The sequence below is a fragment of the Chiroxiphia lanceolata genome, chromosome 5 (genome assembly GCF_009829145.1).
Source record: "Chiroxiphia lanceolata isolate bChiLan1 chromosome 5, bChiLan1.pri, whole genome shotgun sequence".
Lineage (NCBI taxonomy): Eukaryota > Metazoa > Chordata > Aves > Passeriformes > Pipridae > Chiroxiphia > Chiroxiphia lanceolata.
Window position 1 is genome coordinate 74,308,951 of NC_045641.1, and position 25,156 is coordinate 74,334,106.

General features: G+C 44.1%; 1 protein-coding gene across 3 annotated transcripts in view; it reads left to right on the top strand.

The window, feature by feature from the left end:
• Positions 1-25,156, top strand: part of PRR5 (proline rich 5) — a 74,773-nt gene that overhangs the window by 40,903 nt on the left and 8,714 nt on the right. For all 3 annotated transcript variants that reach the window (XM_032688199.1, XM_032688200.1, XM_032688198.1), the window contains 5 exons: positions 150-230; positions 5,625-5,673; positions 6,331-6,388; positions 10,385-10,476; positions 12,663-12,803. In XM_032688199.1, coding sequence (XP_032544090.1) covers positions 150-230; positions 5,625-5,673; positions 6,331-6,388; positions 10,385-10,476; positions 12,663-12,803 — 421 coding nt within the window. The remainder of the gene's footprint in view (positions 1-149; positions 231-5,624; positions 5,674-6,330; positions 6,389-10,384; positions 10,477-12,662; positions 12,804-25,156) is intronic.

Below are 25,156 nucleotides of genomic sequence, written 5' to 3' on the forward strand. Positions count from 1 at the left end.
CCTTTAGGGCATAGATGGGGTACCAGAAGTCACTTATGACTTCTAAAAAGGTCCTGCAGTGTCTAGAAAGAAATGTTGAGCTCACTGTGGAAGTGACACCCTTCTGAAATGTTTTTTGGGTGCTGATGTCTCCTCGTGTCCTCTTGCAGCATCCACAATGGAGTAATAGCGGTGTTCCAGCGCAAGGGTCTCCCAGACCATGAACTCTACAACCTCAACGAAGGAGTCAGGTAAGAGTCTCGGCTCTGGCGGGGTGTTGTTGGCAGCACTTGCACTGCAGAGCTCCTGCAGCACTATTAAGGTGGTTTTTCCCCCCCCCCCAGTGGTGTTTTTTGAGTCAGTTTGGCCTCAGTGAATCGCTGTTGCTGACGTGTGTCAACACCTCGCCGTGCTCTGAGTGCTGGGCTGGGTTCCTCCTGCAGGAAGGGATCCAGCCAAGAGGAGGAGGGTTTATTTCTGTCTTGATGTACTGGTTTAAAACTGAGGAAGGGAAAACCTGGACCCCTCTAGTGATGCAGCCCTGTTCCACTGCAGTGATGCTGCCGTTTCCATAGGCCAGGCCTGGCTCTGAGGTGCTTCCCTTGCATCCCTGGAGGAGGGGAAGCCTCCAAGCACTCAGTGGGACATGGCAAGGGAAGATGTGCTGCCTGGTGGTCCCTTGGATTTAGCTGCTCCTTCCTCACAGCCTGAACATGTGTAGAAATTATAAGGGTGTCTTGTCAACATTAGTTAAGGTTCTATGATGGCACTGTTTCCAACAGACTAAATGCACACCAAGAGGTGTATAATGGGAAATTTTTTCTTTAAAAAAAAAAAAAGGGTCAAAAATCCTACCATTCAAGTTATTTCAGGTATAGTTGAAAAGTTTACCAAGAGGTAAGCTGATATCTGGATTTACAGCACTTCACTTTTTATTGCTTTTTCAGCACTTAGTATTGCTCACCAAACCCTCTCCGGCTGGCAAGGGCAAGGCAGCAGATATTCTTTTAGAAATTTGTCCCAGTGCTTTGTAAAATAAATAGTGAAGAAGAATCTGCACTTACAAAAAGACAGACAGCTTATTGCATTCCCTGACTGTCTTCAGATAAGAGCCTCAGTTATTCCCTTTCCCTTACTGCTTATTCCTGCTCTGTCTGGGCACTGGAGTCTGACAAAATCCCCACAATATCCAGATATTCTGGGTTTATCTGTCCCTGTCTGGTTCCCAGTCTGGGGTAGCTGGCCTTTAATTGTGGGAATACCTTCAGAGAAGTCCAGACAAATGGCATTGGACCTGTGTTCACTCTTCCTCCCTCTCTTTGTCTTTTTAAAATTAAAAGAAACTTACTCAGTTATTTCTTGCTTCTCTGGGGAGAAAATGACATCCAAAGAATAGCTTCTCTAGGATGGCTGTCAGTTAGCCTGATCCTTCAATCATGCTGAGGTAGTTACTGGGATAATGGTTAATCATCATTATTGTGAGTGCAGTTAGGATTCTTCAGCTTTATCTGAATGACAAAAAGCAGTAGTTCTGGGCTGAGATTTCCTGGCCCAGTGCATTTTCCTGGTGGGGGACAAAGAGGAAGAATTGTCTGCTGCTGTGGCAGAGGCTGATGGCATCTTGTACGAACCAACAAATAGAAGACAGATAGAACTGTGCCCAAATTTTGCTTGAATTTACCTGGGTGTAAACCCTGCACCTTACAAAACTGTTGTGTTGAATTTATTGCAACACCCCACGCAGCTGAACAGGCAGCTGACTGCAAATAGACTGATTTTTAGGTTTTTTTTTCACATATCCAGCCACAACCAGAAGCTGCTGCACTCCTGCTGTGCACTTCATTTTTAGAACCTCCTAACTAGTTGTAACCAAAGCCCTTTTGCCTCACTTAAGTTCAGCTCAAAACCAAGCTAAGAAATTACTGATCTGACACATGCCAAAAATACCTGTCCTGCTGCTACTGCTGTTTATTTCAAAATAACTTTCTTTGGGTTCATGTTACTATTGAGTGCAAAAATATCTGATTCATTGGCAAGACCTCAGAAGTGGAACAAGTGTATACTTGCCTTATGATTGTTTTAGGTGTGTTTTCCCCACAACTGCATAATGAAAAAAGGAACACACAGCCATTATTTTCCACTGGGCAGCACTCAGGTAAATGGTTAATATTAGTTAGTTACTTTTTGTAACAGTTACAGGACAGTAAAAGATGTTATTTTATCTTACCAGTTTAATTACAGCAGATTCTGGAATACTTTCATAATAAACCCCTGAATGTCCAAGTTGACTCCCAGCCTTAGTGTAAATATTTGAACAATATTTGCTCACCATTGTTTTGGCTCAGGAATGTCACATACATTGTTATGACATACATGCAAATAAATACATAAAACTTCCTTTTCTGAGCACACATCTCAAGGCTTTGAACCCTGATGGTTTAAGAAAACATCAATGGGTACAAATCTGTACAGTACCACTTACTTTTCTTCCAGATTAGGCTCATAAGAGCTGCCACTTGTCTGTACCTTTTGACACTATTCTTGCATTCCTCTGGTGTTAGAAAGTGGCCCTAAATATGGAGTTTCACAGTACTCAGAATCCCTATTGCCAATAAAACCAGTGTGGGATTTGAGTCTCTCTCACACTGCTGTAACTTTTGATCCAAAAGCCAGGCAGTAAAAATCTACATTCACATATGTACTGTTTAGTTTTCCCTTGGTACAAGTGTGTGATGCTTGTAATCCAATAGTGGTCCTTTTTTATTTCATGTACCATTTCAAAGTGTTTATTTTGACCACTTGTAAAGCAAGGAAGAAGAGGAAGGAAAAGGAAATGCAGTGGAAGCAGGATGTCCTGTATTAAAGCTAATACATATTTATAGCTGCCTCTTTTCTGAGTTTCAGGATACTGATTTGATGCAAACAAAGCACATTTTAGTGGCATTTCCTCTTTAGCAGCAAGATTTCAAACCCAGTCAAATCACTTGTTTCCATGTGCTTCATTTAACTGTATTGAATAGTTATTACACAGTGTTACCCTTTCCATTCTGAGTAACGTTGCAAGAGTTAATTTCAAAATGAACCAAAGAAGCAGCAGCAGGAAGAAAAATAGTCATGAGCTACTTTAGCATGTTTTATGTGAATTTATGTTTTCTTCATTTATTAATTCATTAGCTAGGCAATGAAGACCTGATGCCAATGACAGACAAGAGTGGCTTAAAAATTAGATGTATTTGAAATGAGCCCTGCAGTCTGGTCAGGGATCTCTTTCAGGTTGAATCAGATTTTCCCCTGGATTCCACCATGGTGTCCACATGTCTAAGGTTGGTCAGTAATTGAAATTATCCAGGATCTGACTGATTCCTGTTGAATGAAACGAAGCAAGGGTGAAAAAGAAATCACAAGCAATGTCCTGGATCCGGTTTTGTTGGGGATCCCTTTTAAATGAATACATACAAAAAACATCAAACCCCAGTGTTGTGATCTGGTCTGAGGGCCTCATTGTTTCATAGAAATTAATTAAGTAGCTTAAAGGACCTGTATTATCAGAGATTCAAAAAGCAAGATGCATTAATTGTGCTGTCAGTTCTCCTGCCCTGTGAGCAGAGATGTTGTGTGGCTGTGGTGTGGTGCAGTCCAGTGCATGTAATTAACTTCAAACAGGTTGTTTAGTTCATTCACAGCTGAAAGAATGGAAATGTGCTGGGGTTTTGTTTTATCTGTCTATCTGTTTGGTTTATCTATTTGGTTTATGTCTACTTATTGCTGGATAAGTAGAACTTTTTTTTTTTAAATTTCCTTCCCTAAATGCCAGGAATTATCAGTAGAACCTAAAATATGAAAAAAGAAGGTATTTGCAAGACTGTGTTCAAGGCAGTGAGGAATCCAGGTGGAGCTGCCAGCTTGAGGAGAGGGTAGGAAGTTAAGCAAGTGTCAGCAGAGAGTATCAGCATTTTTTTGAAACAGTGGCATGAAGAGATGCCTGGGAATAAATTCTTTCTTGCAAGAGAATTCAAAACTGCAACTTCCCTGTTATTTTAACCTAAAAATAGTCTCTGTATCCACGTTCAAAGCAAGATGAACCTTTAGTGCCATTGCAACCACATGCCAGGGGGTCTGGCAACCCAATGGCTTTTCATGGCAATGAGAGACCTGTGGGTAAAACCTGAGCTGGGTTTTAGAATTCTTGTCTGTAGATAGTTTGTCTTAATCAATCAAGTTTCAAGCTGAAAAGGATTTTGATGCCTCTGAGCATCCAAAAACCCCTCTTCTTTTTGTTTATTTTTTCTTTCATTTCTGCCTGGAGTGTTTCCACAGGGTGCTGTGGGGTCAGTGTGGACATGTGCTTAAGGATAAATAAATCAGATACTCTATTTCAGCCTCCTAGAGACTGACCTGCTCCTCTTTGCCCTGAACTTTCAGGAGCTCTCGAGAGGCTGTGCCAAAGCATCTGTTGCAAAAACATCAGAACCAGCTCCTGTAGACTTTCATGGAATTGGTTTGATGTCTCTTTGTTTACTGGTAAAATAATTTGATTAAGGAGTTATTTGTCAGTTAAAGACCTAACACAAAGAGATAGATGACAAGCTACTGAAAGTAGAATTTCATTACTACCCTAATTACAGTGGGTGTTTGGATTTTAAATCAAATTTGACCTCATGTCTTCATGGGACCTGAGGTGGTCACACAGACAGGTTTTCAAAAGAGCTCCAGGCCAGACTTGCACGTGTTCAGAACACCCAGCTGGGGCTGCATTTCTGTAAGGCCTGAGCTGTCATTTATGCATTTAAATAGTGACCTGGCTGCACAGAACTAATATGTGAGACTTAAATAACACACAGCTTTTTAGCAATGTAGTGAGTTTTCCCTGGATACAAACAGTGAGCTCATGGACTGCATTGAATTAAATTTCTGGATTTGAGGGTTGTTTGTGGGATATTTTTTTTAGTTTTGTTTGCTCTTCAAAGTAGCTTTGTAGGTTTGAGTCCAGAGGAATCATGAAAGGCAGAGCTAAACTGTTCAATTCCTGCCTGCTTTTTCCCTGAAACCATATAAAACTGAAATTGTTGAGTCTCCTGAGGGGAAAATCGTGGCCCTTTCAGTGAGAACTGACCAAGTTTCACACGAGCAACAAAACACACAGATATCCTGCTGCAGGTTTCTCTCCAGGTGTTTTTTCACAGCTCTGTATTTCACCCTTATGCAGGACAGGGATGATTTGTCTCTTTGAAGATGGCAGACACATGTGCTCAGTTTTTGGCTCAGAGCCACAGATGGTCAGAGATCACCAGGAGTTCTCCCATGGCACCAGGGAAGCCCTGACACTGCAGGGGAACAATTGGAGCATTTTTAAAAGGGTTGGATGTAGGATGGAAAGCATCCTCTTTTCATCAAATCTTAAATTTCCTTTCCTAGGTGTTTGTGCAACTGAGCCATCCAAAACCACAGCAGATATTTTTCAACACACAGAAAGGCTGGTTGGGAGTCTTGGTATTTTATTTGTTGACCCTGTTGGCCCTTTTTGTAGTTAGTCATTATTGACAGGCTCTGTGCTCATACAGAAATATTTTGCTGTCAGTGACTTCCCCTCCTCATGCAGTGCACAGCTGATCACACGGATTCTTTTCTTACTCTTTTCAATACAGGCAATTACTGAAAACAGAACTGGGATCCTTTTTCACTGAATATCTGCAGGTAGGCACATGCTTTCTTTATTTAAATCCAATTTTGTTATATGCTACTGAGCAAAATCATGTCACCCACTCTAAGTGCTGATCTGGAGACCCTTGAAACCATTCAGAGATGTGCACTGGCTTCTCTGAGTTTTTGTCATTTATGGGCTAGTAAGATTTGGATTTTATATATAAATATATATAATTAGATAGTGAAAGCCTGAGCTGCCCCTGTATTTCTGTATGACATTGCTGTCTTTCAGTACATTTCACACATTCTCTTTTTTAACTTAAATTTCAAGTTTCTGAGTAAACCAGTGATGCTCCTTGTAGTACAGTTGCTAGGAAAGACATTTAGCAGTAAGTACCACTGTCTGGTTTTGAAGCAATATTCTTTTTGCTTCTCTAAGATAGAGTCCATGTTTTGTGGGTCAGCCATTTGAAGTTTGAGAAGCACTTTGTACTGCACAAAACACATGCTGTGTCCTGAAAACATCATCATTTGACGAGTGTCCCAGGTGATTTAAGCAGGATGGACACAGGAGGAGCCCTCTGATGATTGATCATTAAAACAAAAGATCCCCCTCGTTGTCAAAAGTTAGGAATGAACAAAATGTGAAATGTGATGGCTGCAGGGAAGTGCAGAGTTGAGTAAAGGTAGTCTATATTTTATTTACAGAATCAGCTGCTCACAAAAGGCATGGTGATCCTAAGGGACAAGATCCGGTTTTATGAAGGTAACTTGGCTTTTGAGCTGTGTCTGTCACAGGAGTTCTAGCAAATGTATTCTGGAGGCAGTGGCATGCTTTCCATTATCTTCCTGGGACTATGGATTAGCATGTAGGAGTCCATTCCTGCAGCCTGTTGTGCCCTGCCTTGGTGTTCTCATGAGCTTTCATCAAGGGGAGGTGATTGCCTGGAGCAGCATCCAGGGGGTAAAGGAAGGGTTGCCTCCAGCATGGACACCTCCTTCAGTTATAATGTTCAGGAAAAATGGAAAAATAGACAGATCTCTTAGGAAACAAAAAAAGGAGCAGGAAGATCCCAGTTAGTCAAAGTATCTCAGTCCAGAATAATGCTGTAGGTTGTTTTAAGAGCTTCCATAAATGAGGTAAGACACTGTCTCTTTTTCAGCAGTGACTTTATTTGAGTGTCTGCACTGTCTGGAGGTGTCACCTTATGGAAGTAGATGTGAAGGATAAACCTCCACCTGATGGGTTGTTTTACAGCCACCCATTACCCATTATTTTGTGTCCTGTGCTATTAAGTGGCATTTAGATGTGCTGTTAAATATGCCAGGTTGTGCCAGGGGAAGTTTAGATCTGACATTGGGAAAAATCTCTTCACTAAAAGGGTTGTTCAGGCATTGGAATGGGCTGCCCAGGGAAGTGGTTGAGTTACCAACCCTGGAGGAGTTTAAAAGGTGTAGATGTGGCACTTGGGGACGTGGTTTCATGGTGGCCTTGGCAGTGCTGGGGGAATGGTTGGACTTGATGATCTTAAAGGTCTTTTCCAACCTCACTGATTCTCTGATTTTATACATCATCAGGTGTGAAATGGTTTGGGAGTATCTTCAGGAATTATTGCCCATGTAAACAGTCTGAAGACCTTTGGGAAGTTAAGTTTGATTTTAAAGAAGTGCATCTCTCCTTTTTCAAAGCTGCAGTCATGATATCACTTAGTTTAAATAAACTACTCAAGCAGGAGCTTGGGGACAACCATTTCCATTAGTCTCAGCTCTCTGTAAATCCTGGATGTGACCTTTCATTGCTGACAGTACCACTGATCACATTAGGATGGTGCTATGGGACCCAGCTTTCCTGATGAAGAGACAATAGCCCTGGACACCACAAAAAGAGAACCAATTGCACATTAAAAGCCCCAAAACCCACAAAAAGAGTACTGAAACTCTTTAAGCTGAACACCACATTCCTCAGTGGTAGAAAATAACAGCTTGGAGAGCACAAGGGGAGCTGTAAGGATCTCGAGGCCTTCACAGTTGCTTTGTAAATCACAAAGACAGTTGGATTTCAAGTATCAAATCAGCAAATGAGACCTAGCAAGGTCCAACCCTATTTTTTTCTGATTTTACTAGCCTGAAAATCAAAAATACTGTATCTGATATTTGAGATCAAAGCTGAGGTAAAAAACTGAAATGTGAGACCACTGAAGGGCTTTCAAATATAGGAACATGTTTAGGAAATACAAAATTTTAGCAAACTGTTGACTTTAAGCTTATGTTGTTTTTTTGATTTAGTGTGTCCTTTTGTGGGTGCCCCCTTAAAATATGGTCAGAAATTCTGGTAAGGTGAGGATTAAACAGGGACACCTTCCACTAGCCCAGGTTGCTCCAAGCCCTGTTCAGCCTGGTCTTGGACACTCCCAGGGATCCAGAGGCAGCCACAGCTTCTCTGGGCAACCTGTGCCAGGGCCTCACCAGCCTCACTGGGAACAATTTCTTCTTAATACCTAATTATTTAATCTTACATTTCTTTCAGGAGTTTCAGTTAACTTTTAGAAGCCCTGTGAAAAGTGATGCATGCATTTTTTATGTCATGCAATATTGATTATATTGTGCTTCATTAAAATGAGCATTTAGAGTAACCCAGTTTCCTGGAATCCAGCAAATGCTTATGGTAAATGGAGGGATCTTTGCCTGATAGTAAAAAAAAGATATATTTTTGAAAGGACATGTAAGTCCGGTTCCTTCATGTGAAATCATCAGCAAACCATAGGAATTCTTCCACAGCCCTCAATAAATGGCCTGCCTGCCTAAGCCATTTAACTCTGCAGCCTTTCTGAGCTGCTGTACAGAAATCCATCACTTCACAGAACAAGCTGCCCACAAGGTGGAATAAGTGTGTGACAGTAAAGGTACGTTTACCTCACCAAGGTAGTTTGACTTCATACAATTCTAGCAGCAAGATGTGAAAAGGACCAGATTTGTAAGGGCTTCATTCCTACTTAACCTCAACTTGTGGGCAACTAACTTGTTTAACTCTTTAAAACCCTGCCCTGGAGGTGTGGAGTGGTTGGGCTTCTCCTTCATGATCAGAGTGGTGTCTTGCAAACACTTCAGTGTTTCAGACACTGGTAGATGGGTGTTAAAATGCAAAGGTGGTGTCGTCGTTTAACCCCAGCCCACAGCTCAGCCTCACATGGCTGCTCTCCCACTCCCCTGATGGGATGGAGGAGATGGAAGGGTAAAAGTGAGAAAACTTATGGGTTGCAGTAAAGAGAGTTTCTTAGGGAAAGCAAAAATTGTGCATGGAAGCAAAGCAAAACAAGGAATTCCTTCCCCACCTCCCGTGGTTGGTCAGCGGTTCAGCATGTCCAGGGGAGCAGGGCCCCATCACACACAGCACTGACATCCCCCCTTCCTCCTTCTCCCCCAGCTCTGTATGCTGAGCATGACCCCACGTGGTCTGGGATGTCCCTGTGGCCAGCTGGGATCAGCTGTCCTGTCCTGTCCCCTCCCAAGTCCTTGTGCCCCCCAGCCCCTCGCTGGTGGGGTGGGTGGGGAGCAGAACAGGCCTTGGCTCTGTGCAGGCCCTGCTCAGCAAGAACTAAAAGATCCCTGTGTTACCAGCACTGATCCAGCACAAACCCAAAGCACGGCCCTTACCAGCTACTGGGAAAAAAATTGCCTTAGCCCAGCCAAAACCAGCACAGGTATTTATTATTATTATTATTATTGTTACTGCTACAGCTCCCAGGAAACTTTGGACTTGGTTCCCTGCTGTGTTTCATTAGAACTGTTGGAAGAGAAGTTTTTTGAAAGTTTTAAAAACCTGAAAGAGAGAACACCCTCTTCAGTGCTGCAGATGAGTGTGTAGGACAGGGAGAACTGCTGCCTGGTGATGCAGAAACAAGGACCTTGGCGTGCTGCACGAGCCAGCAGCTGCAGTACAGCGTGGTGATCCACATTTGTCACTGAAAACACTTAAAGTCAGCAGCCCAGGAATAATTCAGGAGCTGCAGATGGGCCAGAGCTGATGCTGTTGGTCACGTGCTTAAAAATGCAGGGGGATCAAGTATCCCATAATCAAGATTGGCACTTGGCTAACTTTGCAGTTAGCACTGGAGATGCTTTCATGCATAGTTGCTTTGTGATATGTGTGTAATTCTGGGCAAAATGTTCCCTGGCTGAGGCCCAGAGCAATACAAAACTTAAGAATAGTATCTGATTCTGACACCAGTAGTAATATCGATTGATTGCCATTGAATTTGCTTCCTGATAAGTCATATGGTGTCATCTGAAAGCCTCCTAATCATTGATGTGTTCATCTCCATAGTGCTGGTGGAGGTGCAGGGCCGTTGCTCTCCTTTCACGGTTGGTTTTGGGGCACAGGGATGGCAAAGAGCTTGTCCAGAAAATCTCAGGGCCATTTTGGGGAGCAGGGATTTGAAACCAGCATCCAACTGTTGAGCCAGGTTTCCTCTCTGTGGATCTGGGCTCCTGAGTAACCTCAAAGTCTCTGAGTTTACTAAGAGTTTAGTTTACTAATTAGTTTACTGTTAGTTTACTGATTTTATGTGTCACCTGAAAAGCCAGAAATACTGAAGGATCTGATCCACCAAAAGGGTACTAATTCCACACTGCTGCCAGTAGCTGCTATGTGATTCATCTTAGTGTTTAATAGGAGCTTCACATTGTTTCCTGCATGTTTTACTCTTGGCAGTGAGCTGGTTACAACCTAAACACTTCACGAGTTTGTTTTGTGGTTTTGCAGGGCAGAAACTACTGGATACCTTAGCTGAAACCTGGGATTTTTTCTTCAGTGATGTCCTGCCCATGCTTCAGGCTATTTTCTATCCTGTGCAGGTGAAAAATTACTCTGTTACTATAGAATCTTGAAAAACTGGAAAAAGCAACTTTACTGGTTCATCAGCAGATTGATGCAATCCTTCATTCTCTCTCCTTGGGCCAACCTCCCAGTGCAGCTGTTCTGTACAGTCATGTCATGCAAATAAGTTCCTTATGCAAATGGGTTTGAAGTGCTTGGGTGGAAAACGTGAGGGGGAACTTTGCAAACAAAAGTGGAGTGCAGGGAGGCTGGTTAGTCCTTCTGCCAATTCACACTAAAAGTGAAAAAAAGGGTTGTGACTGATAAACTGAGATATGCACACGGTGAAATAAGTGGAGCTGTGTGGACTTAAATATATGCATTTCTTCCTCTGCACTGTGAATTTGTTCCTGTAGTGTTTCCTCTTTTGAAAAGGAATTATATTTCTGAGATCAAATCCTGTGCTGCTGGAAGGGAACAGCAATAGCCAGTGGAGTTAGACCAGTTTAGATGAGCACAGATTTTGGCTCCAGTAATTTTAAATCCCCCATAGATACATGATCTGCTTTGAGTGAAGGCTCAATCTTCTAATTTACTGGTGGCCACAAAGTGTTGTTTATCACTGAGGTCCCAAGGAAATCTGCACCAGAGAGGTACAAGTGACCTTCTGGGGCTGCTCATAGATGCCTTCAGATTTTAGTGGGAGCTTGAACATATCTGGGGAAACTTCAGAAACCTTCTCCCATTTTTCCAAGTGAACTTCATGCCTAAAATGAATGCCCAGATATTCACAATATTACCATTTGCATCTGCAGATAGTGACAGATATATGGAATCTGATTTCAGTGGAAAAGCTGTGACTTCACACAGAATTTGATTCTGAAAGGGAAGAGCTCAAAAAACACAGAGGGCTACTTCACTCATAGGCTTGTGTCTTACGAGTAGAAACTTCAAAACAACAGAAATAAGATGGTATTAAAAACATACTGAAACACAAAGGGAGGTTTTTCTAAGTGTCCCATAATTTAAATCCAAGTTATTTGGGCACCTAGAGATATAAGTAGGCTCTCAGCCTGGTTTTCCAAAGCACTTAACTAAATTAGGTTTTGGAAATTGCACCAAACACCCCTTTTCTCTGTTGTCTTTCTGAGGCCTTTGAAAATATTTTAGTAACACGAGTCTCCTCCCCTATCAGATGGAAATCATTACCTGAATTTTCAAAGGAACCTTGAGGGGTAAATTCAAGTAGATCTGGTTGCTGATGTCCTGAGGTTACTTCACAAAGCCCAACTGGTGCTTATGTGCTCTTCTAAATTCTGTTCATTAGCAACTGAATTTGGAGTCTTCTCTTCTTCAGCATAAATATTAACAAAGTGAAGAGGAATGGGTCGGTTTGGGTCAGGCTTCTTTAGTCCAGACTTAGGTAAGTCAACACCACCTGAATACCAGACCTTCCAGAAGTGTTAATATTTGGCCCACAACTCTCATAACAGCGGGCAAAAATATATGTGTACAGCCATATATACCCAAGGAAAAACCCCTAATGCCAGCAGGAGGAACAGTTTTACAACTCCTCCTAAGGCAGGAGCTGTTAATCTCTGCAGACAGAGGTGGTGGTGTATTCTTTTGTGTTCTTCAGCTGGGAGTTCCTTCAGTGACATGGTAATGTTGAACTGCAAAAAGATGTCTTTGAAAATGCACTGTGAAACTTCAGCTCTGCTCCTCCTGCCTTGTAGTGAAGTCTCTCAAACTGGAGAGAAAAGAGGATCCACAGGTGGGGCTGAGTCAGGATTCCAGCCATAATTTGAAGACAGTAGCCAGCCAGTATTCAAAATCTTAGGAAATGATGGAAATTCCACCAGTTTGCAACCCTGCTTTTTACTATTTTTTTTCAAACATATGATACATTTCATTAGTGATATACTGTTAAGTACAAAATATTCCTATATATATGAATATATATATATATAATTCAGTGCTCACCCCAGCCCTTCATCTGCACACACACTCAGTCACTGTCCTTAGCCTTCACTGCTGCCAAAGCAGATTTACTGTGCAGACTCGGAGGCTGCTCCCTGGCCTTTGTTATGTTTCTTTGGCTCTTCACTTAGGTTTGCTATTCCTGCCATCCCTCAGAAGGGGAGGAAGGAATTTTGAGGGAGGATTTTTGAAACCTGTTTTTCACCCTGCCCGTGCTGGGCCTTGCTGTGTTTGTGTCTGCCAGGGGAAGGAGCCCTCGGTCCGGCAGCTGGCTCTGCTGCACTTCAGGAACATCATCACCCTCAACATAAAGCTGGAAGATGCATTATCCCGTTCCAGAGCCAGAGTTCCACCCTCTATCATTCAGATGCTGTTAATACTCCAGGTAAATTGGTTACTTTTCTCAGGTTGGTTTTTTCCCCTCTGTCTTTCTGTGCTGCGTCTTTGCTCGTTCACTGAAGACTCCTGACCCAGAATTCCAGAACAATCAGCTGTAGTCCTGCTCTCTAAAAGTAGGAGGCTGGAGAGATGCCTTGAGATCCAGAGGGTCTGAGAGCACAGACTTGTATTGAAACTGTGGGCCTTGAAACACCAGGTTTTGCAAACAGACCAGTGTGTGTGGTGATGGCAGGATTTCCATTAAATGCTGGGGTTTGCTGCACTGGCAGTTCAGGATATGAAGCTTCACATCTGGAGCAGGCAGCAAAGTGAATATGCAATTTGTGGTTGAATCATGGTCATATTTGGTCACTGGAACCAAATTCTATCAAAGCTGGTGATACAAAAATATTAAGACCAGGTAGTGCTATTTGCCCTCAGTGTTGGATTAATTTTTTAGTAGTAATGAAGAGAAACAAAATGAGGAATTCCAGGCAAAGATTTTTTTACTTGCTTAATTAAAGAAAAGCATGAGCATGTGATGAGGAGAAGGGGGATGAGGCAGAAGGGAGGCAGAGAACCAACAGTGGATTCTTAGAGGTTGAGGAAATTGAGATGTTCCTGGCTCATGATTTTATTTTTTTATAAATGTTTCTTTGCTGTTCACAGTATGAATTAGTTCTGTGTCTGAAATGTTTTTGAAGAGCACAATAATCTAATCAGCCAGTGATGAAAATGGAGGCAAGGAGTAAGATTCTCTCTGCTGGGTCAAGAAATGGGATTTTCTCAATGTTCCATTTTGTTGGAGTGTATAAGGTGTGTTTAACCTGGTTTCTCATTTTGCCTGTTTGGGGTAAAAGGCCAAATGCATTCTAGTTGCAAAGCTGTTGATGGAAATCAATAACCAAGTGAGAGGGAGTTTGCCCTGGGTGTTATTTTCTCCATATGTTACCTCTGGTTGTGTGGTGGGGATGGTGAAAGTCCTTTCTTGGAAATGCTCTGCCAAAACTGGTGGTTTAAAAATCTAATGGAAATTGGGGAAAAGGTCAGAAGATGATCTGGAATTAGCGATTACATGCTTAGCAGTGTTAGTCAGTAATTGGATTTCAGAAACAAAGGCTTTTTCCAAACTCAAATGTCACATTAAACAACAGCAAATTTATACATTTGTGACATAATAATGGAATTTCTTGGTTCAGTTTAACTCCGTGTGTTAATAGGCTGGGAAAGGGACATAAAAAACAGCTGTCAGTGAGCACGTGGTGGCCTTGTGTGCTTGTATTTCCCAGACTGAGGGATGATGCTCCTGATGTGGATGTTGTCTAATCCCTGTTAGTGTCCACATGACTGGATTAAAGTGGCACAGATTTGGTAAACTAATTGCATATGGTGTTATGTTTCAACTTGTCACAGTGTAGGGGAAGAGCTCTGTCAGTTTGTCAGGAAAAGACATGTGTGGGATTTCAGGGACCTCTGGGAAGTTCCTGACTGACCTACTGCAAGGTGCACACATTGTCTGGGCCCTGGCAGGGAGAATAAAACAATCCCTGCCAAAGATCTTCTGAATAAAAGGGCCTGAAATTAAGTTGCACCCCTTACTCTGTCGTTTGTGTGGGTTGTTTTCCTTCTTTGCATCACATCTTTTCTCCTGTCTACAGTGAGCAGTTTGCTGGAGTTCCATGCCAGCCAGGATGGAACACCCTGGTGTGGGACACAGCACCCACACCAGTCCTCTGGCACACAGAGAGAGGATATACTTGAGAAAGATGGGGTCATCAAGCTGACACAGATCTCACAATTTGTGCAGAGACACAAGTACTCAATTTCTTTGTGTTTAAAAACCATGAGACTATTAAAAAGAAGAAAGCGCATAGAAGAAACGTCTCTTCCCTGTGTCTCTTTCTGAAGGCAGAGAACCTTCATCTCTGGGATAAAGCTGTGATGAGTATTATAATAGCAGCTTGTATATCTGAAGCCTGGAAGATACTCTCCTTTGAAAGGAGCAGAAATCAGTCCTTGGTTAATTATTACACTGGGTTCTTCAGTGTCACCAGTGCTATAATATGTCTAATGACCAAACCAGCAATCTGCCAGGAAAGAGGCAGTCCCCAGAACTGGGGGGAGGAGGGATATTCCTGTGCTGTTACAGTATGGCAGTTTCTATCACAGTTTGGAAGAAGGGCCTGTACCACTCAAAGTGTGAGTTACCTGCGCAGCGTGACCAGTAACGAAGCACAAACTGAAATGTTCATCCTGTGTGGCTGCCTACAGGCAATGTGAGGCCTCCAGGATGCTCCCCTTGCACTTGCAGGCCTTCAAGAGCAGAGTCATGACTGAGGGAAGTAAAAGAACTAAAACTGCTTTTAAGCACCAAGCAATGCTCAAGAGCTCACAAGACTGCAGTGAGTTGTCAGTCTCACCCTGATGACCCTTTCTCACTTTGGGTGAAATTAGGGAGCTGGATGGAGAGAGATAGGCAGGAGAAGAGTTTAGGAAAAGAGCTGTCTCCTTTGTGCTCTGTGAACCAAAGCAGAGCAAAACTACCAGCAGAGGATAAACAATCGACTTATTCCCAAGGCGTTGTCAGAGATTACCTTTGCCGACTGAAACTGGAACATCCTCTCTCCAGGTGTCTCTCCTGAGGTCTGAGAATTTGGAAGAGAAGAAAACTAAAGAGTGTTTATCGCATCTTCCAGTTGACATCAAGATTATCTGAGTTCCAGAACCTCTGTGGGTGACCTGGGGTATTTAAAAAGCCAAGAAGAGCACAACACGATATCTCTTCATGCTGAGGTGAGGCTCACGGAACAGAAAACAATATCTCGCTGAGGGATGAGGCCCTCACTAAACATAAGCTCTGAAGAGAAATAAAACCTGTGGTTTCCTTTCTGGCTCTCTGAGCTTCGTTTGAACTCCCTTTGCCCTTGTCTTTGTCTGTAAGGAAGACAAATAAATACATAAACTGCCCAGTGGGACCTATTTGTTATCTCTGAAAGTTCCTTACACTTGAAAGGGCGTAGAAAAAGTACATTGCACGATCTGAAAGCAAGATGCAAAGAGGGCTGTTTTTCATCTCAGCAGCCACACAGCAAAACCAAAGGCAGCCTAGTGGTTAAAAGACAAAATAGCCTTTGCCTATCACAACAGCTGCAGCACAGATTGCTGTAGCACTGGCAGTGTTGTCAGCTGGGATCGGTTGTTTATGGCCATATGTTTTCAAATTTGGTGATCTGTTTTTGAGAGCTTGTCCTACTAAGTCTCTTCGACCTGAAGGCATAGGTTGAAAAAGTGGTCTGGGTGTGAGGTTTCCAATGCTTTAGTTTCTCTTCCCTTTTTCTGCATGCTGGTTCAGAAGACACAAAAGAAGAAACCCAGGTATTGCAGGACCTTATTAAAGCAAATCACCATATCAAAACCTTGTGCTTCCCTGGTTGTGCATAAATTTGTTTCCTTCCTTCCTTCCTTCCTGGTGAGGGTGACTGTCTGTGTTTCCAGCAGCTCCACAGGCACAAAAAAAAAGGGAAATCTTGCAGGCCAGGACACTGCCTGACACAAAAGGAAGAGTCCTTTGTGCTTTGTGTTGACATATGCAAAGCTGAGAATCTGGCCCTCAAGATTTACATTTTGGAGTATTTTGTGGAGTACATTTGCTTCTGTGCAATATTTCTCTTACTGTGTCTTGTTTACTGTCTCTATCAGCAGTTGCAGTTTGCAGTAATTAAATGACAGGAGTTTGTTATCCTGGAGTGAAATTTGTATTACTGGGATTTTTAGCAAGGGCACAGCATTTATTTGTTGTAGGAACAAAATATTTTTAGAAACACCTGAAGAAAAAGAAAAAAAGAAGAATCTGACCCTTTTGGCCAGTGAGGAGGTACTTGTCACATTTGATTTGGAGTTCCTTCGTGTGGTGCTTTATTAGTGTGGTGGTTTCGGGCTTGGGAAATCACGTCTGCATGGAGGCAGCAAAATGCTGAGAACTAATTTCGTCTTGCATCTTTGCCTGGGGCAGGTTGGGATGTGCTGTGTTAATGAGACAAGAAGCTGGAACTGACCAGAGAGTCTCAGAGCAGTGACCGCAGGGCCTGACGCTGGCTTTCACCACCACTACACGTATAGATCTGCACTCCTGGCCGCTCCCTTGTAACTAAGGCCAGTGGAAGGCCATTGCCACGTGAGAGAACAGATTTTCATTTGAAATCGAGTACTCTCACCAAACTAGCTCTTAATATACTTGACACCACCTGTGTGTTAACACTTCTACCTTGAAGCACTGGAAAACAAGAAAACAACATAAAATGGTCAATTGTCCTTTGTTACAAGCGTGACCCTGGCTCTGAGCAGCCATGGCACAGTGATTTAACGTGGCATCTTTTCCGGCTCATCTTTAGCAGATATGGACAGTTCTTGGGAACATGACTATAACCTTGTCCATACCAATTAAATATGATTGTCTCCAGGGCAGTTTGCATTGTGCAGATTCGCTTTGGGTGTGTGCTCACGGTGCATTTAAGAGTACCTATTGCAACATGTAAGTGTCAGTTCTGTGCAGGATACCAGTTAGTTAATCAAGGCATGCTTCAGGTGGAGTTGTCAAAATAATATAATGTCTCCTGGAGTTTGCCTGTGTTAATACAGTGCGCTATTTAAACCATGCAAGTTCATTGGTAGAAATCCTTAATCCTTAAAATAGAGCAAATCAGTAAAATATTCTTACTTGAATTTCCTTGCGGACCCTATAATTTTGTTGAGTAGAGAGGAGAAGTTTTAACTAATTGGCATTAATCTGTACAAATGACTTTTGTGGCCCCCATTTGGGGCCAGTTAGACTAAAACTGGCATAAAGGCATAGAAATTTTGACTATGAAAAGCTCTGAGCAAGGAATGTTCCCACGATGCAAGAATCCTTTGAGTCAGGGTGCTTTATACTGTAATTCATGGGTTGTCTACAGGGGAGAGCATAAGAAAGTTAATCTAAGCTACCTTTTAAAAAGATTAATTAAACCTCATTCAACTCTGTATGGACACTCATTCTGACAATTAAAGGGAGTGGAAGGGAGGGAAGTTTAATTAATGGCACTTCAGTTCTACATCAGAGGCTTAAGCACAGTTTATCTTAACAGCTTTCTGTTCTTAATTCAGTTAGGGTAATTCCATTTTAATTTAATTTAATTCCAGATAGACAAATTGAATTGGGAATAGTGGCTTTTGAATTGCCCAGGGCGCTATAGGTGAGGTCCTCAGGAGGGGCTCTCACTTCTTCACTTTTAGGACAACCACAGAGCTGGGACCATCCCAGGTGCCACCAGCACCGTGAGTGGTGTCTCCGCTGTGGCACTGATGGCACCAGGACAGAAGGGGGGCTGGGTTGTGTCCGTGCAGGTAACAGGGTCAGCTGGTGCTGTTTGGGGTCCTGGTGCAGCACCTCCTGCTCACGAGAAGAACGAGTCAGGAGTTTCCAACAGAGAGGCTGTGCAGGGCTGTTTTGCAGTGTCTCCAGCGTGGGCTCTCCTGTTTTTTCAGAGACAAATGGCCATGGGTTCCAGTCAGACCTGCTGGGCACAGAGCAGCTTGGCTGCTCCCCTGTGCAGGTGCCACTGGCCCTGCCTGCTCTCACAAATCACGCTAGAGCTGTCTGTCTGAGCACAGGCCTGGCAGAGAAACTTCCTGCCAGGGGATTCCAGAGCCAGCCCAGGTGCCCGTTCTTCTGGCTCCTTGAGCCTTTCCTGCAGCTGCACGTGCTCTCTGCATTTTGAGCATGGTAACAGCTTCTTCTCCCATCATCATCCTGGCTGCTTCATCACCTTTTACCTTCCATATGTTGCCTTCTGACTCTTTTCCTCCCCCACCCCATCTTGCTCTCCCCTGGGCAGAAGGGAGGAAGGCAGAGAGGGGAGTGACTGGCAGCATGTCAGTCACAGGGAGCACAGCTTGGAGGCTCATCCTTGCAGGCAACTCTTCTCTGATCTCAGTTTCCCTCTGCTGGCTTTGGTTATGCCCATAAATTGGGTCAAGACCCAGTGGCCCTGTTGCCTGCCTGTTTCTCTGTCTGTGCTATAGAATTTTACTCTTATGGGAAGACGTGTTTCCATTTAAACTGACAGAGTGATCAAAGCAGATTATATGAAATGTCTCAGCTTCTGCCTCTTCCCAGGAAGGTGCACTGAGAGGGGGAAGAGTTGTGAAAGGTGTGGAAGCTCCTGCTCTGCCACACCACCTAAGCCCCATGCCCAGGCTTTTCCTCTCCTGCTTTGTGGTTGCAGGTGCCAGAACCAGCAGCCCATGGTGCAGTGGGCACCAGGCTGGTGGCACAGGGGCTTCTGCAAAGGGCAGCTGCTTTGTGGAGTGTTTTCTCCCAAAAATAAAAGGCTAATCTGTTATAATTTGCTCAGGGTAGGGGAATGATGGAATGAGTCTCTTGGAGGCATCCTTTCTCCCCTGCTGAGTGGACAGGGTTAATTGTCTTCTATCAGTAATTTCACAGTCTCACCCTTAGTTTTGCTGCAGCTGCAGAAGAAACAACTGTGTGACAGGGTGATGTGCACATGTACTGTGAAATTCATTAACTACCCAATTACTACAAGCAATTAAAAGGTAAACAGTTCTTCATGTGATAGAGCAGGACTCAGATTACATTATTTGATTTAAACCATTATCTCTTGGGAGCCTCCTCCTGTTTCCGGTGAGCCACACAAATCACACATCGTTGGCCTTGGTGCTCGTGATGTCCCCCAGAGACTGTGGACTTGTCTCTTTGTCGTAGGGTGCTTGTTGGGCTCCAAGGAAAAAAATCCATCCCTCCTTCCTCCTGTGTCACTCAAGAGCCTTTCTTGGGGTTTCCTTCTTCAGTTGAAAAGAACAAAACCTTGGAAGAAGCTGTGGGATATTTCTTTTGTTTGTCAAAATACTGAATGACACGAGGACAGATGTTCAGGCAGTATGAAGCTGGTGCAGCTCTGCTGAAGCCCCTGGGTAGCAGAGTGGGAACTGGGCAGCCGTGTTGCCTGAAAAGCTCTAAAATGTGGTTATACACAGAGCTGTGTTGTTAACACTTGAAAGAGAAGCAGGGAGAAGGCTTACTCCCTGCAGGTGGCTGTGTGATATCGTGTGCACTAAATCAAAGCACCGGCCAGCGCTGAGGGGAAAAAGAAACACTTCTGCTTCAGTAGTAGGGTCATATTGCCAGGCATCTGTTGGTTCCAGCCACACAGGTTTCCATTACTCTGGTGGTTGCAGGAATTCTGAGTGCTGCTGGATTTTGCCAGTCCCTGGCAGGTGATGGAGGAGAGAAGGTCGTCCCTTTAGAGCCACTCCTGCAGTCACATCCCTAATGCCTGGGCTGTTTGCGTTTGGGGAGCGCACTGCTCAGTGCTGGAAACTCACATTTTGTGGGCTTGTATTTCTGTGTTTCCTCTTATTCTCTACACAGTGGATTGCTGAGGGAGGTATCCATTCTAGAGCCCATCAGTTGCTTTCCAAGTGTTTTGAATTTGTCAAGACATTTTTATTGAAATTAAAATGTTATGTAGAAAGGTCGCTTTAGCTACAAGCCAGGAGGGCTCCTTCAGGCCTGGGCACCTGGGCTCCTAAATTATTGCCTTCTGGATTGATGGAAGCTCAGCCTCCTTGGGGGGCAGAATAACCACAAAGTGCCAGGATAAACAGGTGATCTGCTGCTTCCTGGCTCACAGGGATGAGTGTTGGTGGTGAAGCAGTGTTGCCACCAGAAATAGCAAAATTTTAAAAATCCAGAAGGCAGAGCTCATCTGCTCAGTCTATTCCAGTGTGTTTCAGAAAGAAGATGATTCCTGGAGTAGACTCAGTACCTGTGAAGGGTGAAGCAGCTTTGAGGATGCTGAGGGAGAATGCTCATGAATGGTTTAAAAGGGAAGTGTGACTGAAAGGAGGTGTCAGAAATCCTCACAAGCAGGTCAAAGCAGCCAAGTTAATGTTTGTGGCTCCTCAAAAGCGTTTTGTGGATCCTTCAAAACAGCCTGGATGCAATGAAGGAGGGCTCTGCCATCCTTTTTGTCTTTGAGTATCCACCTGAAAATAAATGTGAGATGGATTTTCTTGTAATAAATGAGGAAAACACTCGGAGCCAAGAGTAGGTAAAGGCCTTGAATGCTCAAGTCAGCAATCCCCCAGCAAGGTTAGATGAGCTTAACATGTATAGATCAGCAAGAACTTCAGGAGGGAGCCTAAAAAAAGAAGGAGATTTATTCTCTTGGACATGAACATAACATCTAATTGGTACTCACAGGCTGGTTCTGCAGGGCTGCACGTGCACTTCTGTGCACATGTGCCACTTGCCTGGGAGAGTAATGTGACAGTCCTGAAGCACTTGTAAATGCACATAAACTGACTCCAGCTCGACTTTATTCCATAAAGAGCCTTCAGAGACACTCACCTTCGTAAGATTCCTTTGGTGGGTTGTTCCAAAGTCACATAAGGTATTTGAGTGCTCTGGTCTGTGCTCAGGGGAGTCACTCAGCTGGGAATCAGAAACCTCTAACCCTAAACCTGTAAAAGGCAGAAATTCATACCATTATTTCTGTTGGAACTTTATTAGCAACTGGCTGTTCAGCTTCTGCTTCAGGACTCTAAGCACCGTATTTAAAGCCTCAAAAGTAACTCCTTGCTTCCAGTCATTTCATATCTTTTGTTAATCTTCATCCTCTGCCTTTGTCTTTTGCAGTCCTCATATGAAATGTTTAGTGACCAGGTTAAGAAAATTAACAAATAGGATTTGGGGAGTCAGGGGAAGACTGGCCTGTCATATTAGTGTTTGATGCTTTCTGGAAAGCAGAATCCTGTTGCTGGCTCTCTCTCTGCAGCCAAGACATTTGAAAACCTCTCACCAGCTGCACACAAACCCTGTCTGGGTGTTTAGTGATCCTTATCTTTTGTTTGTGTCTCAGTGCCACCAGTGAAAGGCAGGGAGAGACAGAGGAGCTTCTCCCCCTGACAGTGACACAACTTGGCACGTGTTGGAGAGTCGAGGGAATATGACAAGATCTTATTTCTGAGGCAGCCACAGGGCCTGAAAGTGCTGACTCCTGTCAATGTGGCAGTGGCAAGTCTTCTCTCCCTGCCCTGACTGCTGTTGCTATGAGAAAGGCAAGAGGACCATTCTGACAGTGACTTAGGATAAAATGGAGAGAGGAAAAAATATTGTGAGGCGACATTCTCATGGGTTCATAATGACTCAGCCATGAACTGTGCAGCTGCATCTGTCCAGCGTGTGCAGAAAGGACACCAGTGCCCAGGAATGGGGATGTAATGCCCAGGGCAGTAAACTGGTATTAAATATTCACCCAACAGGGTTATTCTGATTTAAGAGCATTTGAGAATTGATGTGTAAGTCTTATCTTTCCCACTTTGTTCTTTACCGTGAGGTAATACCTGTTTGTGAACACAAACAGAGGTTTACTGAAAATGGGTTCATTGTGAATTCTCAGCCCCCTGCACTGGGCTCAGAGAGCCCCTCTCAGAGAGCAAACTGCTTTCTTCCAGCTTGTTCCAGTCTGCAAAGGTGTGACCTCTGTTTCCTCCCAGCACAGGCACATTTTCCTGTTCTGCTTTTGGACTGCAGCAGAGAAACCCCCACAGGGAGGAGGGCACACACAGTTCAAGCAGATCAGGTTCAGCTTAGTCAACACAGGCTTTGACAAAGCAAAATTAGTCCTCGCTCGAAGCAGTTTTGCTCCTGTTCTAAAAACTGTTTCCTAAGGGCTAGAAAATGTCAGAGTTGTCTGCTTGGGATGAAAGTGGCCTGAGTCATCAGGGAAACCCAGGAGGAAGTACCTGACATTTTCTAGCCTGGCAAACACAGGCAAGTGGGATAGAAGGAGGTTGAAGGAGGGATCCTTCCCCTCTTCTCTGCAATCTGCTGTGTCCAGTTCTGGGCTCCTCAGCACAACAGAGACATGGACACAATGGAGACAATCCAGCAAAGGACCATGAGGGTGATACAGGGACAGGAGCATCTCTCGTGTGAGGAAAGAGTGAGAGAGCAGGGACTGCTCAGCCTGGAGCAGAGATGGCTCAGGGGCATCTTATCAATTGTTACAAATACCTGAGGGAGAATGTACAGAAAATGAAGCAAAGCTCTTTTTGTGATGCTCAGTGACAGGACCAGAGGCCAATGGGCACAAACTGAAACAGGGGAGGGTCCCTCTGAGCATACAGGAGACACTGTGTGACTGTGAAGGTGGCTGAGCAGAAGGGGTCAAGAAAAGCACTTTGCAGAATACCAAAACAGTCCATCCTCTCCTATGTTCAGAGGACTCAATAGTTAAGCTGGTTCTTTATTTCTGGAACTAGTTGCTCTACCAATTATTGACCATCTTCATCTTGATGGTTAAATAATTTCTAACACAGATTGTTTATGCTTTAAGGGCTACCACAAAGTCCCTTGCAGCAGGTTTTTACATCCCTGTTTACCAGAAGCACCAACAGATTCTGCAAGAAGCCTGCACTGAGCACGACTTATTTCCTTTCTTTGCTTGTGCATTTTGTCCTGCTACCACTGTTAACAAGAAAGCGTTGAATTTAGTTAACTTTAGTCTGACACCACATGGCTTATTCTGTGCCCTGTGTTACCCTCGGTGCCAGGATTGCAAAGGCTGAGAAGAATCCATTATCACATCTGATACCTCCATGAGTTTGCTTTGCTCCATGTGTAATGGAGATGCTGCTCCACAGAAGTAATTCTATGTGTTTAATACTGGGAGATTTGCTCTGCAGGGCTGAACTTCCAGGGAACATGGTGGGCAGTTGGAGGTGAAGGAGCCGGGCACCTCCTTCTGCTTGGGCTTTCTGATTTGTGTGGAAGCCAGGGGTATAAGAGCAAGGTCTCTGTTTTTCAGTAGAGTGCTGTGCATGTCCACTGAAAATGGGGCTGGGTGGGCTTAGTCAATGGAAGGGCCACAGTGCTGTAGAAAAAGCAACAACTGTACCACACATGGGGTCAACTCCTGAGACCTCTCTCAACCAGGGTAAACCAAAACATAACTTTTGCTGCCGTAGGTTTGCCTGAGAGCATTGCAAGATCAGTAAAAATTGGATTATTAGCCTTTAAGTGTGTGCATGCATCTGTTTCAAGGCAGAGGAGGGCTGCAGATCTCTGTCCAGGATGTGACCCAAAGCATAACTGGGGGCTTGTGCTGTGCCACCAGTGGTGCAAGTGGCAAGGGCTGGGGCCCAATTTATACCCATACCTGCCCTGAGGTGGGGCTGGTCTGTGTTGCTCAGGTTCCAGATGTGATGCAGTGAAAGTTGTTTACTTGCACCAGAGTGGGATAAGGAGCAGTCACAGCCTTTAAGGGCACTGCTTTCCAAATCTCTTACGAGCAAGGCTTGTCTCTTTGACACAACCAAGCAGCAGCTCTCACTGTTCCTGTGGTGAGCAGGGTGTGCACTGCAGCCTGCACACCCTTATCAGTTCTCCAGCAGTGTTGGCTGGATAATGTGTGTTTTCACTCCAGATATTATTCTGTGTCTGCCTTGCGGTGTGTCTTGTGACTTCTAATTTCAGTTTTCCCTGGGAGTGGCTGGGCAACTATTATTATCCAGTATGTGTCAGATTATCACCACTGCATGAGTGTTTCTTGCAGTCATATTGATCTGACTCGTCACTTACAGAAAGAAATGGGATTCTGGATGTGTTTGTCTTTCCTCAGAGGAATCTGCTGCTTTTGAGCACAAAGCAGTTACATTTCTGAGCCGTTTTCCTGTGTGGTTAAGACATGAGGCCAGGACCTCACTTGCTCTGGGGCCTGACCCTGTAAATGCTTCTGGCAGTGTGTTTCCTGTCACACAGCACCAGGTCAGGACTGCTCCAGCTCCTTGTGGCCGAGCAGGGTGAGTCCAGCCACCAAGGGTGCCCCTGTGCACCCACACTGAGGTGCCCCACAGACTGAGGGTCAGGGGGTGTTGTTTGGCCATGAGCTGAGCTGTACCCAGTCACTTCTTGTCCATGGGCAGAGGGCTTTGCCCTTCTGGTCCATCAGGTTACCAGAAGTGATCATTGCTGAAATGATCATTAAATAATCCAGAAGTCTGTCTTTTACTCCTTTCTCTCCTGAGTCCACAAGTTGGTGACCCAGGGATTGGCTCCCAGCTGTTCCTGCTTGGTGTCCCTGTGGTAAAGCTGCCCCTGTGTCAAGGACCTAGACATGCTATACCTCCCTCAGTGCCATGTCTGCTCCTGGCAGAGGGTGGGACTGGTCCAGAAGCCCTGCTTTGCCCACCCTGGCTGGAGAAAGACAGATTTTGTTTATGTTTTATTCTATTCTTTTTTTTTTTTCCTTAATTTAAAAGCTGTGCAGCAGTTTGCAGTTGAAACAGAAGACAGCC